At 45.3% G+C, this 16,434-nt stretch overlaps 3 protein-coding genes across 3 annotated transcripts; 1 reads left to right on the forward strand and 2 right to left on the reverse strand.

Annotated features, from left to right (window-relative positions):
• Positions 1-2,523: 2,523 nt before the first annotated feature.
• LOC133168169 (short transient receptor potential channel 2-like) lies at positions 2,524-6,767 on the reverse strand. The gene is made up of 11 exons (XM_061299497.1): positions 5,500-6,767; positions 5,232-5,432; positions 4,998-5,162; positions 4,757-4,931; positions 4,491-4,691; positions 4,268-4,430; positions 4,105-4,197; positions 3,843-4,035; positions 3,653-3,780; positions 3,522-3,591; positions 2,524-3,453 (listed from the first exon to the last, which is right to left on the reverse strand). The coding sequence occupies exons 1-11, from the start codon at positions 6,169-6,171 to the stop codon at positions 2,524-2,526; spliced, it is 2,991 nt and encodes a 996-aa protein (XP_061155481.1). The 5' UTR covers positions 6,172-6,767.
• Positions 6,768-7,121: 354 nt separating this feature from the next.
• Positions 7,122-16,392, reverse strand: rb1 (retinoblastoma 1). Its single transcript, XM_061299498.1, has 27 exons — positions 15,970-16,392; positions 15,635-15,755; positions 15,323-15,426; positions 15,079-15,213; positions 14,957-14,995; positions 14,834-14,883; positions 14,621-14,731; positions 14,123-14,268; positions 13,974-14,051; positions 13,766-13,875; positions 13,606-13,680; positions 13,409-13,496; positions 13,223-13,339; positions 13,082-13,138; positions 12,902-12,933; positions 12,734-12,810; positions 12,423-12,649; positions 9,322-9,437; positions 9,092-9,261; positions 8,875-9,020; positions 8,695-8,799; positions 8,506-8,619; positions 8,270-8,415; positions 8,170-8,200; positions 7,947-8,089; positions 7,811-7,857; positions 7,122-7,705 (listed from the first exon to the last, which is right to left on the reverse strand). Exons 1-27 carry the CDS (start codon positions 16,077-16,079, stop codon positions 7,635-7,637), a joined length of 2,766 nt encoding a protein of 921 aa, XP_061155482.1. The 5' UTR covers positions 16,080-16,392; the 3' UTR covers positions 7,122-7,634.
• Positions 10,048-11,807, forward strand: LOC133168171 (lysophosphatidic acid receptor 6-like). The gene has a single exon (XM_061299499.1). It carries the CDS (start codon positions 10,402-10,404, stop codon positions 11,488-11,490), a length of 1,089 nt encoding a protein of 362 aa, XP_061155483.1. The 5' UTR covers positions 10,048-10,401; the 3' UTR covers positions 11,491-11,807.
• Positions 16,393-16,434: the final 42 nt, after the last annotated feature.

Raw genomic sequence — 16,434 nt, forward strand, 5'->3', positions numbered from 1 at the left:
AATACCTGATACTTGAAGAGTTCTGTAGCATTGGAGGGGAGGAGGTTCTCTAATGCTATACGTAGCCGGGCGAACTCACTAGGGTCCGGGAAAGTGAACTTGGGAATGGTCGGTTGGGGTCCTCTGTACACTGGCTCTGGGTATGGAGGTTGCATGTAAGGGGTGGTTCTGTGAGAGTGTGGCACTTGAAGATGTGGTTGACCAGTTGGGGATGCTCCTAGAGGTAAGGGTAAGTTACGTGGCGGTACAGGAGGAACGTGGGAGGACTCACGGCTAGAAGGAATGAACTGTGGATGACGGAATTGGGCTGGTTGTGGCTGAGGCCTGTAGTGTAGAGGCTTGGTCTCCGGTGGAGTCGGGTAAGGAGGTAGCTGATGAGCTCCCAGATTCAAGGCACTGAGGTTGGCGTTTAGGGCTTCCTCGGGTTCAGGCCATGGCGGAGGATCAGGCCAATCCTCCTCTTCCTCTGACTCAGTGAATCTCGAGCTGTTGCTCGTGGTGACGGCCCCATCAGGTGGTTTGGGACTGGAACATGCTGGTAGAGGGATGTTCACTTGACTCGTGCCTGTTCTTAGAGAGTGGGCCACTTCAATCAGCTGCTGCAGGTCACTACGGGCTTTATTTAGCTCCTTCAGTCCGGCATGGATGGCTTCGTGAGTCTCACGCAGAACCGCATTCTCATCTTGTAGGGTTTGGCGGTTCGGGTGGTACTGGTCCTGGTTTGGCTGTTGTTGGTATGACTGGACAGGTGCAGATAAGGTTCTATCATCCGCATTCCTCCTCCGGGTGAAGCTTGAGGCTAGCTGAGGGGCTCTATACTGAGCAGCATCCTCGAAGCTCTCCGGATGAAATTGAGGTGCACGCAAGGAGATCGTCTGGACTAGTCCCTGCTGTGGGTATGACGGTCTGCCTGTTGGGGTCGGTGTAAACGAGTCCCAACGTGGTTGGCCGCTGTGCTCATATCCCACGTAGTCCACCTCGAAGTCCTGCATCCAAGCTGGGGGGTGCGTCCGACGTTTTGGCCTCACATCCAGGTGTCTTTCTTGATCTTGCTCCATCCTGAACACTATATCCGGCTCGAAGGACCACAATGTAAAGGAGGATTTGGCGCCCAATGTTGGGGAGGATAATACGCTAGATCTGGGGGTATATAGTGTACAAGATGGTGTATCGGTCAGAATACAGGAGGCAGCAAAGGACGTTTGGACACAGGGAATGGCCAAAAGGTAGATGGAGGGATGGACAGGTTTATTGAGTAGCAGGATTGAAGGTCATAATAGAATTGCAGATTGATAGAATTGCGGAATGATTGCGGAGTCTTTTGGTCATGAACTCGGCTTTTTTACTTGCTTCAACTATAACTAGAAAACTTCTACCCCACCATACCGCGAACTGCTCTCTTCCGGAGTGCCCTGCTCATGCGCAGAGAACGCCGCGTCACCCCATGGAATCACGTGACATGCGGAGCGGGAAAATAGGCAGAGCCGCTGCCAACACAGACATGCACATAGAACAACACAACATGCAAACGATGTCACAGCCTTTTGTACAGTTGCCATGTAATATGTAATCATGTAATCTGCCCAGGGCCTTGGAGGATTGCTAAAGCGTCACTATAGACATAATTATTGTTTCAAGTTAAAACCTGCATTTTGAGTACTCCCGCCACATTTAGACCGGAAAAGGAAAACCAAAGTAGCAAAAGAATGCAAAATGGGAATACCGATTGGTTGAAATGACAACCAAAGTCTTACCTGATTGGCCAAGAACCAAGACAATGCGGTTTTATTGGTCGGGGACTGGTGAGCGCTCTCGTCGTGAGATTAAGCTGACGACCGATCGTTAACGCAGTGTGAATAAAAACTTAACTAAATTTAAATATTTCCGAGTTGACTGTAAAGAGAATTCTAGTAGGTGCTGCCCGACAAATCTGTCAACATGCCTGTGATCAAACGAGGTATCAGTCCCCCCCCCCTTTTTTTTGTTTTGTAAATCATGCAATGCACATGAAAATCATTGCATGGTTGCTATAGTTACTAGAACCGCCAGCGAGATCAGGGAAAGCAATATCCAAAACATTAGCGGCATGTTTTCCAGATGAGGCGTTTGGAGGCAATGTGCTGCAGGGACACGCTTCAGGTGATGAATTAATGAAGAGGACCTCTTGGGAGCAAATTGTGTGAAGCAAGCTGAGACCTGCACTGTGACACAAACACAGCAGCCGCATTCACGAAACTAACACAATGGGCATTTTGTTTCCATTTTAATTGTTGTGAAAATTGTCAATCATAATGCATCATACAGCTAGCTATATAATTTGTTTGCCCTCAAGGAACACAAAATTGAAACGTCGTGCTTGCTTAATTTTACTGAGCGGAATTATTGTACTTACACAAATATTTGCCAGAGTCAAAGCTTGTTTTATTCAGAATGTGAAAACGGGTTTTTCTGGATCTGAAAGATTAACTAAGAAGGGAAACAACTTTGTGTACTGGAATGAAGTGTTTTCTCAAACTAACAATGTTACTCAGCTGGCGTCTTGCTGTCTGTGTCATCAATGGATGCCTCGCCTTCTTCAGAACCAAATCCCGTGTCCCGAGAACTGCTGCTGCCTGATGGTGAAGCTATTTTTGTCTGGCTCTCTAAATTTTCACCCTCATCATCACATCGTCCGCAAATATCTGGCTCACGCTGTCGCCCGTTCATCCACCCGGCCTCCACTTTGTTTTCTTGTAATTCTATCTCTTCAAATGTATTGCGCATATTTTCTTTGTCTTCACTGATTCTTTTTTTGGGGCTTTCAGAAAGTATCTTCTTTTCTTCTTCTATATTGAAATGTTTAGCTGGAGCGATCTCATTTGCGTTGTCACTTTTGTTAGCGTCTATCTGCTCTTTTTCTGTCTGACCTCGCCCTTCCTCCATCTTGACCAAATCCCCGTGTGACGAAAGCCTGGAGCTCATCTCTTCGCCCTCGCAACGCTCCTTTTCATCTATTTGGCTTTTTATTGTCTCCTCCTCCTCTCCGTGATGCACCGTTACATCACGTGACGTGCTTTTCTGATCCAGCTGGCTGTTAAAGCCTCTGAAATTATTTTTGGCGCCCAAGATGTATTTGCCGAGGAATGACGAGCCGTCTTTCGACAGCTCGTCGGCCGTACGGTGACTTTCATCGACCAAGTGGTGATGGACCATTTTCAAGTCATTGTGCATCCTCAAGACGCCTTTGCTCAGCTCGGTGATGCGATTACCGATATCTGATCGGAAAAAACGCGTCAATTGAATTGTGTGACTTTTGTTGCCATGACGACGGCCCCACAGCGACATCCGTGTCTCACCTTTCCTCTTGGTCTCCTCAAACTCCCTCCGAGCCGATTCGATGTATCGTTGCACCAGAGCTCTGATCACCTGCTGACGGTACGGAACCTGGTTGTCCTCGGAGCTCTTTTTGTCAAACTTCACACAACACAACAAATGCACTTTTAGAATTTATTTTATGAAAGTTTTGTCACACTTAATCTTACCAAAGAAGCTATTGGTGGATATTTGGCAGAATTACAGTTCATGCAGCAGCAGATGCGCCTAAAGATGCCCCTGTTGGAAGATGACAAACATTAAAAATAAAAGCTAAAAAAAAAAAGTGCAAGCTGCTCACCTTAATATGTAAAACAAAGCTTTTGGGGAAGGGATGATGTTGAATGGGACGGGCATGGTGAGGCCCTCTCGGAAGTAACTGAGATATAGCTTGGATCTGGCAAACTTCCACTCCACATCTGCATCGTCCTAAAAACACACGTGCTTCAAATTTCCTGCATTGTATGGAATTCGGGAAAAAAAAACTTTACCTCAATTTTCTGAAAGGAGTTGGTGATCATAGCAATAAGCATGTTGAGTAAGACAATGACTATGACAAGCGTGAAGATTCCGTACAGAATCCGTCCGACAAATTCGGCCAAGACAAACTGCGGCATGTCCACGTATTCCTGGTTGGCCACACCGAACATGGTCCAGAAAAGAAAGTGAAACGTCTCGTTAAACCTGCAATGAAGAAGCCAAACAATCTAATGTTTGTCTCGGTTGGATGATGTCACTTTTTTTTACCCTCACCTGCCAAGACGCGGCGAGATGACATAAGGGACGTAGACATTATTGATCCCGCATAGGAAGGCCGTTCCGATGATCATAAGGATGAACATGAATCTGAAAAGCCACGTGGACAACGATGAAGACAAAACAATGACGACGCAGCCAAATAGCGCCTCGCCGTCACCTCATCATGTCGTCAATCATCTTGCCGATGGAGATCTGGAGCGTTCCTAGTGACTCGTGCGCCGGGAGAATGTAAGCGAGCCTTGTGAAGCTCATCATACTCGTCACGGCGAACAGAACCTCCGCAATCAACTGAGGGTCCTCCTGACGCCAGTCGTCGCGCACTGCCGCCAAGAAAGATTAGCAAGAGTCGCTTTGAAGCGACAACCGTGTTGGTTTCCTACCCGTCTGGGTGAAGTAGAAGCACTCCTCCTCCGAGTTGTTTGTGTCGAGACACAAATGACCCTTGAGCATGATGAGTACACGTAAGGCGAAGGAGGCCAAGTACATGCTGAGCACCACCATGTCCAAGCAGTTCCACCAATCCAGGAAGTAACTCCTCAGACCTTCGATCCACACTTCCTTGCACTCATACCAGAAGAAACCTAGCGAGACAACGCACGTCTTGGCTCAAGCCTACAGTGACACGAGCGAGCGAGCGGGAACTCACCGACCACCCAAACCATGTGGAAGGAGCTGTGCAAGATGTTCTGCTGCCTCGCCGCAAACGTATCCCGGTACATTTCCATGGTGATGGATTCCCCGAGTAATGTGATGAGGAACCACAGATAGGAAGCGGAATGAAGAAGGAACTTGATGACGGGAGTCTTTAGGATCTTTCCCACCTGAATCAGCGAGTCAACATTTGAATGAGCACAGCTGGCCACGACAGAGACGCGATTTTGGTTTACTTTCGACTTTGGTGCGATCCAGTAGGCGAGGCAGAGGAAGGGCATTGTGAAAAAGATCCCGACGGAGACAAAGAGCTTCCACGCAGTCCTGCTACCTCTCCAACCTGCCAGGTTGCCGCACCAGATTGAGGATAGAACTTGTTGGCAGATGGGGTGGGCGACAAACTGCACAAAAACACAAATGATGATGAACGTGCACACGATTGAGTCGTCCTGATATGACATCACAGCCACCTGCTTCTGGTTGTAGTTGACAGCCAGGCGTAGCCTTGACAGGTTCGGTATGCCTTCCTCGAAGGCCTGCTCGTCCAAAGCCTCCTGGCTCTCGTCTCCGCAGCTGTTGAGAATGGTGGTCACCTCGCTCTGGTTGCGACACATACCCAACAACTCCACGGCAAATTCTTGACAAAGCTCCTCCAGGCTCAGGTACTGAGGCTGCATGGGAAACGAGTGGATAAAAGAAATTAAAGAAAAAAAGACGAGGAGGCAAAAAGGCACTGACCTTGAACTCTGGTTCATTCCGAGAAAGTTTACGGAGTTCTCTGCTGAGGCTGAAAGCGCTGAGCATGGCATCGTCGGATGTGATGGAGAGGTAAGCGCGGCTGGCGATGCCGCGGTAGGTGTTGATGCGGGACAAGGAGAACTTGAGCAGGTCGTACTGACGCCCGTTGCGGCACTCCAAGCAGGCGCAGGAGATCTTGTGCGGCCACGGAATGACGTGACCCTTGCGGGTCAGCATGGTGACGATGTCGTAAAGATCTTTCTGGCACGCCAAGGTCAGCGGGGTCACACCGGGGGCAAACTGCGAGTTGTCAATGGAGTGGTCAAAGATGGCTTGAGAGAAGGAGCGCACGTCCATCTTGTTGCCTTTTTCCTGATCCAGGCGGTCCAGCAGGAGCTTGACCACTCTCGGCTGGTTGGTGTCCACGGCAACGAGAAGGGCCTCGTGAATCTGACGGAAGTCGAATTTGACCCCCTGGAGGAGGGCGTCCATGATGCAGTCGCTCCCCAGGCGGATGGACAGGTTGAGGGCCTCCCTCCAAAGGCGATCTTCAGAGTCGTCCAGCTGGCGGGTGATGCCGTCGCCCGTCTTGAGCAGGCTGCAAACCAGCTCCATTTTCCCTTCCTGGATGGCGCCGATGAGCTCTGAGGGGAACTGCATTTTTTTGTTCATGATCTCGCGCCATTGATCTGGCTGACAGACAGCACAGGCACATTAATACTACTTTCACTCGTTCGTTCGTGATGTATGTTGATATCACAAACAACTAAGCCAGTGTCTTTTAGTGCAAAAAAAAAAAAAAAACTACTCACCGTGAGGTTTTGCATCTCTGGTGGAAATAAAAGAAAAAGAAACACGGACAAATTTGGAGCAATTATCCTGTTCCACACAATGAAAACAGATGGAGGCGATAGACAAGCGAGGTAAGCGCTTTGACAGTCTGCGGTCATGTGAAGCTCTCTGTAAGGAACCTGAACTTCCACGCGCTCCCCCGTGGGGATCCCAGCCAATTAAAATGTAACCTGGCTCAAAGTGTTTCTGATAGACTGTGGCCTCCTCTGCTGAAAACAGAGCAACGGTATCAATTAGGGGGGGTTGGTTACTGTACACACAGCAGGTGTCATCATTCCCTGTGGAAATGGAAGGGGAAAAAAAAAAGGGGGAAGCTACATTTATAAAAATCGTTGCCGTTCACATCTAGAATTAAAAATGTTCATATAGTTTTGTTCGCTTGCTTTGATTAATAATATTTGATTAGTAAGTTTGCTGGCCACAGTGTTTTCATGTTATAAACAAACTGCATCTACTCGTTCAACTAGGCTGCGTTTTTGAAACACTAGAGGGCGCTAAAAGACTGCTAAAAACAAAATATACGTCGAGAATGTCAGCCCAGAAGTTCGTTTACAGTTACTAATATTAGTTTTTATTTATTTAAAAGTGGTACAAACTCCCTAAACAAGTAACTACTTTAAAGGGGAATATTTAGAACAATTTAGAAAGGTTGCTCGATAAAAGCAAAAAATAAAAGCAGTTTGATTTTTAAAACTCTGTTAAATAACAATTCTAGAATTTTTTTTTCTAACAATGATAGGACTTTTTTAAAAAACAACTTTGACTCTCAATCAATGAACACTATTTTTTAGTTCAAAAGGAGCTTCCATCCTACGACAATTGAAATGCAGGAGAACACTTGGATGATGAGCAAACCTGACGTTTTGTATTGGAGCCCAAATATATTTGATAAAACAAAAATCACTGAATTAATAAAAACAAAACAAAAACACTCATCAGCCTGCAAATTCTCAATTAAAATTGGATTTAAATACAACAAAAATCATCTAAATAAACACAAAGGAAATAAAAAGTCTAACCAAAGTTACTTTAAATAGTGGCAGATGCTGCATCATGACTGAACCATTTAAATGACGGTGAAAAATCCACACTTTGCCAAGAAAAGGTTTGGTCAGAAAATAAGTCAGCATCGTGTCTCAGTGATGGGAGTTAAGCTCAAATAAAACAAGTACCTATTCTTATCTAAAACTACAAAAAACTGCAAAAGAATAACAACAACTCTGGTTTCACATAAAACGAGAGTTCACATTACGAGCAACAGCGCAGGGACAGCTCAGTAGATTTTAGTGATGGTCTTTTCGGGAATCGGCATCCTCCTTCATTTTCTGCTCCTGCATGCGACTGCGGGCGGAGGCTGCGGAGAAAAGCAGTCGTGTGTTAGAGGGTTAGGGTTAGCTATTGGACTCATTCCAAGTTCAATTTGACATCATGAATGCAAACAGTCCAGATGTGAACTCACTCAAATCATTGAGCTTCTGGAACAGTGTTGAATCTCCATCAGATTTGCTGTTTCAAAAACAACAACCATTATGCACTCCCAAAACTATTATTGATGTAACTACGTCCCATGCCACAAGGGGGCGCTTTTCACCCACCTTCCATCTGTCTCATCTGTCCCATCAGCATCAAATCGTAACCTCTTGAGAATTTTCGGGGAGCCTCCGTGATCTGAGATTCTCTTCAAGGAGCGCTCGCCGCTGCTGACCATCTGGTTAATCTTTTGGAAGCAGTTGGGTGTCTACACATGAGGAAAAAAAAATGAAATTATGCATGAATACAAAGCCTTAAAGTGGTTAAAAAACCCCGAAAGGAGCATACCCCAAATGATTCACCGATGGAGACCAGCATTCTGCAAACAGACAAACAAGATCAACCAATCGGTCAAGACATCGATGCGGTGTCACTGTGAGGCGCTGACCTGCTGCGGGGAGTCATGATGCCGGGGGAGCGCGAGTTCTTCATCGGCGAGATGTACACATTGCAGCTTCCGGGCACGCGCAGAGGTGAACTGGGAAATTTATAAGGACTGCGTGGAATTTGCGGGATCGGAGAGAGGGTGGGCGGCTGGAGGGAAAGTTTCCGGTCACTCGTGAATCAGGTGTGTAGCAGAAGGGGAACATTTAAAATACACAGGAGTAGAGGGAGCTTTATTACTCTTGTTGACGCATATTGCAGGATGTTGGTTTTCAGCTCCTGCATGAAAACGTCGTTGTAGAAGATGATGATGGAGTCGTAGCGGCCCTCCGCGATCAACACATGCTTGAAAGTCTGCACAAGAACAGATGTTGAGAAGCCTGGGAGGGAGCAGCTTGAGAAACGAGGCTTGTCCAAAGACGGCGTCACCTCCTGGTTGGTATTTGGCATGTTCTTGTACGACGACACGATGGCCTTGAAGCGCAGATCCAAGCCCTTAACTTTGCATATGGCGTACATGGCTGACATCATCAACTAGAAGGGAACACCAGCGTGATGTCGAGCCGACCCAAATAAGAGCATATAAGACGGAAAATTTGACGGGGCTACCTGGTCCAGATGCCGATCTCTCATCAGCTCGTACTTGTGCTGCAGCGTGTACTGGAAGAGCGTCCAGATGATGGGCTCCAACTCCGGGTGGGAGGACAGCAGATAGGAGCAAAGCATCTTCAGTCTGGTGTAGGCCAGGCGGTACACTACAAGGAGGAACATTTGATATTTCTTACAAGTAATTTTGCTCATACATTTTTTGTGTCGTGAATCCTACATTTCTTATAGAAGAGGCTGAGTGAGTTGGACTTCAGTTGCCGAAGGTTCTGACCCACAGCTTGGGTTGCAGGGTGACTCCGCGCCGGAGCGGTGGCTGGAGTCCCCGGCGCGGTGGCGGGCGAGTCGGGCGGCAAGATGCGAAGGCACGGGCGAATGGGGGACAGATACCTGACGCAGAGAAAATCATGATTCTGAATCGTGGCGCATCATTGAAGCTGACGGACTCACAGGTCGGCCGCTGTGTGGTTGTGCTGCAACTGCTGGCTGAAACTTGCAAGTGTTTCTGCTTGTTCCACTGCGCCGCCTTCATGCTCCTGCTTCAACAGCTCCAACAGAGGCGAACCCTGGAAGAAGCAATAAAAAAATCGTTTGATATGATCTGAGCGAACTCATGTGGCACTTGGGTGTGGTTTTAACAACAGATGCAGGTACAGACCTGCTCATATGTGACAGCTCTTCACTGACATATGGTTCGCGTGCAAAGTCCACTGGTGCCTTTTTATTAGCTCAAAGTGCAAACACTGCTTTATATTTATAAAAAAAAAAAAGACTGTAAACAAAAAAAGATATTGAAATTGAAAGCAGGCGCAAAAACATACACTACCGTTCAAAAGTTTGGGGTCACAAAATTGTTTGGGTGACCCCAAACTTTTGAACGGTAGTGTAAATATTATTATAAGAATATATTATGAATTAAATATTATAAATTATATCTTATATTATTAGATTATATATTATCTATGAATATAAGTATACATATATATTATAAGATTTTTTACACAGAAGATTATATATATAATCTATAAATAATTATCTAAATAAATATATACACTACCGTTCAAAAGTTTGGGGTCACCCAAACAATTTTGCGACCTCAAACTTTTGAACGGTAGTGTAAGAAGGACGGCTTTAACCCGGGGTGGAAGCTCCTCCCTTTTCTTTTGTCCTAGATTGACTGAGGCAGCTTGTAAAAGACCTTCAGACCGAGCAGGCTGGCTCCAGGAAACACAGAAGCTATACAAGACACACCAAAAAAAAAAAAAAAAAAAAAGAAGAATCGCTTTGTGTTTCCACAGCTGAATGCGACTTTTAAGGAAGTGAAAGAACTAAAGGGCTTCCCATCGTCGCCAATTATTCAAAGAGGTACAAGGCAGGACGCTTAGATAGAGCAAAAACAAGTATCGAGTTGAGCTGCGGAAGCTTCTTGGAGCCATTTTTCTCTCCCAACGCAAATGCAAACACCGGCGGATGAACAGGTTTGACACGCGCCACAATTCCACTCTGTAAATGTTGCAGCTTGCTTGAAAAATGGTCAACGGTACGCTGGGTGCCGCTCACACGTCGATGTGCAACAAGAGCGACGACTTCAAGTACCCGCTGTACAGCACCGTTTTCAGCCTGGTCTTCGTCTTTGGATTCCTCTTCAACCTGTTGGCCGTCTACATTTTCGGCTGCACGTTAAAGACGAGGAACGAAACCACCACGTACATGATCAACCTGGTGGTGTCCGACTCGCTCTTCGTCCTCAGCCTGCCGTTTCGGATCGTCTACTTCATCAAGCGGGAATGGATGTTCGGCAGCGAGCTGTGCAAGATTTCCGTGGCGCTTTTCTACACCAACATGTACGGCAGCATCCTCTTCCTCACCTGCATCAGCATCGACCGCTTTCTGGCCATCGTGCACCCGTTTCGATCGCAAAAAATTCGGACCAAGCGCAACGCCAAACTGGCCTGCGTCACGGTGTGGGTGCTGGTTCTTTCCGGAAGCATCCCAACCGGGTTCCTCCTGGACACCACCTCGGACAAAAACCTCAACGCTTCATCAAACTACTGCTTTGAAAACTACTCCAGTAAGCAGTGGAAGTCTGAACTGTCCAAGGTGGTGATGTTTATCGAGACGGTGGGCTTCGTCATCCCGCTGATGGTCAACCTTTTCTGCTCCGGCATGGTTCTACAGACTTTGAAGAAACCTCAGACCATCAGCCGCGGCGGCAGCATCAATAAGACCAAAGTTTTGAGGATGATCGTGGTGCATCTACTCATCTTCTGCTTCTGTTTCATCCCCTACAACGTAAATCTCATGTTCTACTCTCTAGTCCGGACCAAAGTCCTCAAAGGATGCTACGCCGAACACGTGGTTCGAACCATCTACCCCATTTCTCTGTGCATCGCCGTGACCAACTGCTGCTTCGATCCCGTCATTTATTACTTCACTTCGGAGACCATCCAGAGCTCCATCAAACGCAAGTCCACCGTGTGGCACAACGGCGTCAAGCTTCTCGACAGGTTGCAGGGAGACAGCCCCAGATCGACACACAGAACTCTGCCCTTGAGGCCTCTGAAAAGCAACCTGACGGATACAGAAACTTTACAGTCTAAAAAGAATGTCACGATGTGAAGACTTGTGTTGGAGGAAAAAAAAAAAAAAAAGGACTCACAACTGAAAACAGGAACCAAAGAGTGTTTGAATGGACACAAATGTATGGGAACTTGACACAATACAGTCCCCGCCTTGTGCCATTACGTATTAGCGACTCTTCTTCAAATGTCGAACTTTTCCTGCATGCTATTTTGTGTGTGTGCTGAAAGCAGTATTAGAGCGCTTTCAATGTACTTCCTTTCAACAGCTCTCAGGCACTTTACTGAGAAGTACGCCCTCAGAAAGATTCATTCTGAAAGTAAATAAAGCAGTTATGGGTTGATTTTGTGACCAAACTCTCGGTTCTCCCAAGTGAGTCACACCATTGCTTTCGTCACGACTATAAGTAGCATGAGCAGCTGATGCCGCAAATGTGCGATGACTCAAAGAGCAGTCAGGTGTGGTCAATGAGTAACAAAAGCCAAGGGGGCAACTATCCGACTCTTTCATAATACTACAACTGATATGAAGCAACAGAAGTGAACCAAAATCCGTCCTCGTGTTGAAAAAGTGGACACGGTGCGGCTTGCTTGCACACTGACTAGTTGTCCTTTCTTGCAAAAGCTGAGAGCTACAACATTCCTGTCAGGAAGCTTTGCCCGAGGGGTTCTGCTCTGACACGGGGAAATGCCTCACCGCCTTTACAACATCAGCATGCGAGCAACAACACGCTTTGAGAGACGTGTCGGATTCCAGACTAAATTGCGTCACACCCGCAGGATTGTGAGCGGGAACCGTGATGAAGCAGCAATAGCAATAGCAGCAATTCACAACAAAAAGTTATTTGTCATGAAATAAAAAATAACACGGTCAAAGGTCAATTTTTTTTTTTTTTTGTGCGACTAGAATTTTTTTTTTGCTGAACCGAATGGATTTGACCTTGTTTTTGAGTTGCGAAAAATATCACTGACCGTCTCCCATGCGATGCGCTCCATAATGAGGTTCTCACAGGTCTCCAGATGCTTGACGATGTCTTTGCTGAGAGTCGGGTCGGCTTTGATGAAACTCTCAATAACTTTGTAGAAGTCAAAGGCGCTGAGGTTCAAAACATCCAGTATCCACGGAAAGCACCGGTTCGCTTCGTCTGGGTCGCCGCCACTGCGGCCATTGTTGTGACCCCCAGTCTTAAAACTGCTCTCTAATAATGAGAAAAAAACAACGTAAAGATATATCCAGATTCCAGACTGACTAGAGTTCAAACTTTCAATATTGAAAAATGCACCTTTGTATGTTGCCATGACAACCTCCAGAGCACAGGCCAAGAGTGAAGTGTGGAACGTAGAGTCATTGAGGAGTTTGCTAAAATGGAATGTAACTAAATTAAAACCAAGAATACCCAACGGTCAACTGAAGTAAAAATGTATACATGAATCGAAAAAAGCATTTATACCTGAAATTTTGCACAGAGAGTCGTTTCTCTTCCTAAAGCAAACAAAAAAAAAAAGCACAAAAAAATAACATTTTTTTTGTTCTAAGTAACACTTTTGATTTCCTGTCTCAGATTCATCTTCTGACTTTTTTGAGAACACATTTTTTTTGCTCAATGCCACATTTGAATCAAATACAGTACCGATTTCAGCATCGCCTCCATGACTTTGTAGTAGAGTTTGACAGCAAGTGTAAATCTCTGGTAAAAATAAAATAAAAAATAACATCAAGCACAATACGTAGCAGAATTATTGCTCCGCATCTCGGAGCGTTCCTTGAATACCTGCTTTCCGAGAGTGACCCAACTCAAGCCAACTGCCTCAGCAAACCTCTGGCTGAATTTTGATCCCATTGTCTCTAAACGCTTCAGCACATCCCGAGTTGGATCCACAGTACAGTTCTGAAAGAGTCGGGAAGTCAAAAATGGGGCTGAACTTTTCATTTGGGAAAGAAAATTGTGGAGACGTGCCTTGAAGTAAGTCTCTAAATTGGCGGACGGACAGTCGCCGCGAGAGGTGAGATCTCCTCTCAACTGTTGGATGGAGGTCATGGCGGCTCTGACGAGAAAAAAAACAAGGCAGCAATTATATATCACGTTGGAATAAATTTCATTTATCAGCTGGGGACGCAAATGACAATAATTAAAAAAAAAAAATTGATACCTACCTGATTGGAGTCTGAGGGACGGACACGGCATCTTCTTCCGGCATGTTCTTTTTAGGTGTTCTCTCCACTGGAACCCTTGGAAAGAGGATGTATGAATTAATATTTTTTTCCCCTTTTTTTTTTCCATTTCAACAGACAGTTTTGAGTTTACAATCCTTACGGGTCCACTTTAGGCAAAAGAAGCGTCTCATCGCTGTCCAAAAATAGTCGTGCATCAACGTCTCTAGTCTTGAGGTAGTGCTCTTCGTACTGCTGGTTGATGCTGCTGGCCTGTGGTTACAGATAAAATGTCATTTGAATGATAGCTTTCTAGATAGATGTTTGTTGCAATAAACAATCCACGTCGTGAGAACATTCACAAGGGGCACCTGAGGTAGTCCAGAAGATTTGAGAAGATCCAGAGACACCAGGAAGGCAGAGAAACTGGTCTGATAGACATTTTTGACCTGCAAATTCAATTAGCACGAAGGCCCATTCAAATTCAAGATGATGCTCATCAAGACGGAGGGAGACGGACCTCGTCTAAATTGCACTGATTCTCCTTGCACAAGGTTTCAAGAAGCAGAACGTCCACCTCTGGCTCGGCGGCTCGTGCTTTGGCATTGTTCAGGTTGCGACGTGACGTGCGGGTGACGGGGGTCTGGACTTTGCTGATGGATGATTCTGACAACAACAATAATAAGCACTTGATTTTCTCCACTGGCTGGATACTGGAAAAGATTCACTGATTGACAAAAGAACTGAAAAAAAAAAGAGCTAGTAAAAGAATAAAAAAAAAACAAGAAATAATAAATACAAATAAATTTAAATAAATAAATATTCTGGCTTTAAAAGCTACAAAGAAGTCAACGCTTATCCATGGGCAGAATTTCCTCTGGGTAAAAGGAAAGCGAACAAAATGTGATAAGAACATACACAACAATTTACAAGCTGATAACAGCATCGTAAAACGTCATGCTTCTCCGCGTTCACGGAAGTTTGTAATCTGCAACCAATGATGCTGGTCGTGTCTTACGGTAAAGAGGCTGCAGTAGTTCAGGAGGGCATCGCTTGATGAATAACTCGAGAGTGCACAGGAGCAGCTGAAATGATATGACCAGGTCATCCTCCATCTGCAAGGCCTTTCCTGCACGAGAAAAACACCACTGCGGTATCAAAATCCATTGTTGGGCAACAGAAACACAAGTATCGGGACCAAAACATTCCAATCCAATAAGACTTAACTAACCCTTGGCCAAAAGGAACATCGTCCAGCAGCTCCGCATGAGCTCACGCTCTCTGAAAAACAGACAGTGAACAATTAAAAATCAGTATGCAACCATTAAACCAAGCAGGAAAATATTCAACTTACTTGGCTTTGGTGACCTCAACAAAGATTTTTTTGCATGTCCTGAAACAACAAGTATTGTTACATTGTAAAAAGAGGTTAGCCATTTTGTGTAGGTGTGTGCGTGTGTGTGTGTGTTAACTCACTTCTCAAATCTCTGGTAAAGAGCCAGGGTCACATCGTATTTGTTCTCCAAGCGCGTCAGTGCTGAATTCACCTTGGAACTTATTGCGTCCAAATTGACGTCCAACTTCCGAACCAGAGTCACAAACCGCTTTAGACTAATAAGAACACAAAACATTGTCGTATACAATATTTAGCTACAAACATTTAAACAGACAAGACCATTTATTTGCTGGTATTGCATAATACATGATCATGAATACTTACTTCATAGAGACTGCTTTTAAGACCTGAGTTATGGTGAATGAGGCAGCATCCATGTCGATCACAACCGCGTACAGACAAGCCCCCCACAAACGTTTCTGATCTTCCTAGAGTGAGATGATTGAAAATTGCGTCATTGAGAAAGTATTTAAATAACATTTTGTATAGAATCTATACTATTGAACTATTAAACTAGCCTAAACTTTGTGCAGCTATCAAACAAATTCTCACAATTTGTAACCCCACTAAAATTGGTTTGAACTCACAAAACTACTGAGTTGTTCAAAGGGGGGAATGATAAAAGCATTAACGTACAGCAAATTCATCCAGGGACTCCTGACGACGTTTGTACATCTTCCAGGAACGGTCACAAACCAGATCAGACACATGGAGGCTCTTGCACAGAGCAACAAAATCAGCATCCTTGTCTCTGTGCCTAGAAAGTGAAACAGATCACAACTTATTTGCCAACCATTTTTTCGCACTGATCTTGTGCTAACGTACCAAATGTTGTCAATGAAACATTCGATTAAAAACCGACTCAGCTAACTGAAGTGGTTCGTTTGTCAATGACGGTTTTAACGTAACTTAAAACAAGCGAGCCCATGTATTGGTTGAATTGTAAATTTGTTGAAAGGTAGGTGGCTTACTTTTTGACCGCTAACTCGGGGCTCGTTTTAATGCCCGGGGAGGAAGTTTCAGGTCTCTTTTTCGTCTCTTTGTTTAGGGTCGTCCCGGCACTTCGCCTCTTAGGTGGCATCTTTGTAACCCGCTAACAAACAAGCAGATGAGGCAATTTTGAAAGTATGTCAAATTAAAAAAATACTGAATTTAAAAACCTAGTCCGCCGGGTGTGTATCGACAACACAAAACATAGAAGACTTCCGGAAACCGAAGGTGGTAGGGTTCGATTTTAGTCACGAGAATGCACGCTGTGTAGGAGACACAGTTTTAGGCGACTAATACGTGCACCCACGTAGTCGGATATAAACTGGTTTAATCTTTTTGTATGAGTAAAGTCATTTTATATTATTTATTCGGTACCGGTAATGGACGTTTGGTTGACCGTTTTGCAGAGCGAACCGCAGTTCTGAATGGTGTGAGCGGACAAGTGT

This window comes from Syngnathus typhle, linkage group LG15, assembly GCF_033458585.1.
Source record: "Syngnathus typhle isolate RoL2023-S1 ecotype Sweden linkage group LG15, RoL_Styp_1.0, whole genome shotgun sequence".
In the NCBI taxonomy this organism is placed as follows: domain Eukaryota; kingdom Metazoa; phylum Chordata; class Actinopteri; order Syngnathiformes; family Syngnathidae; genus Syngnathus; species Syngnathus typhle.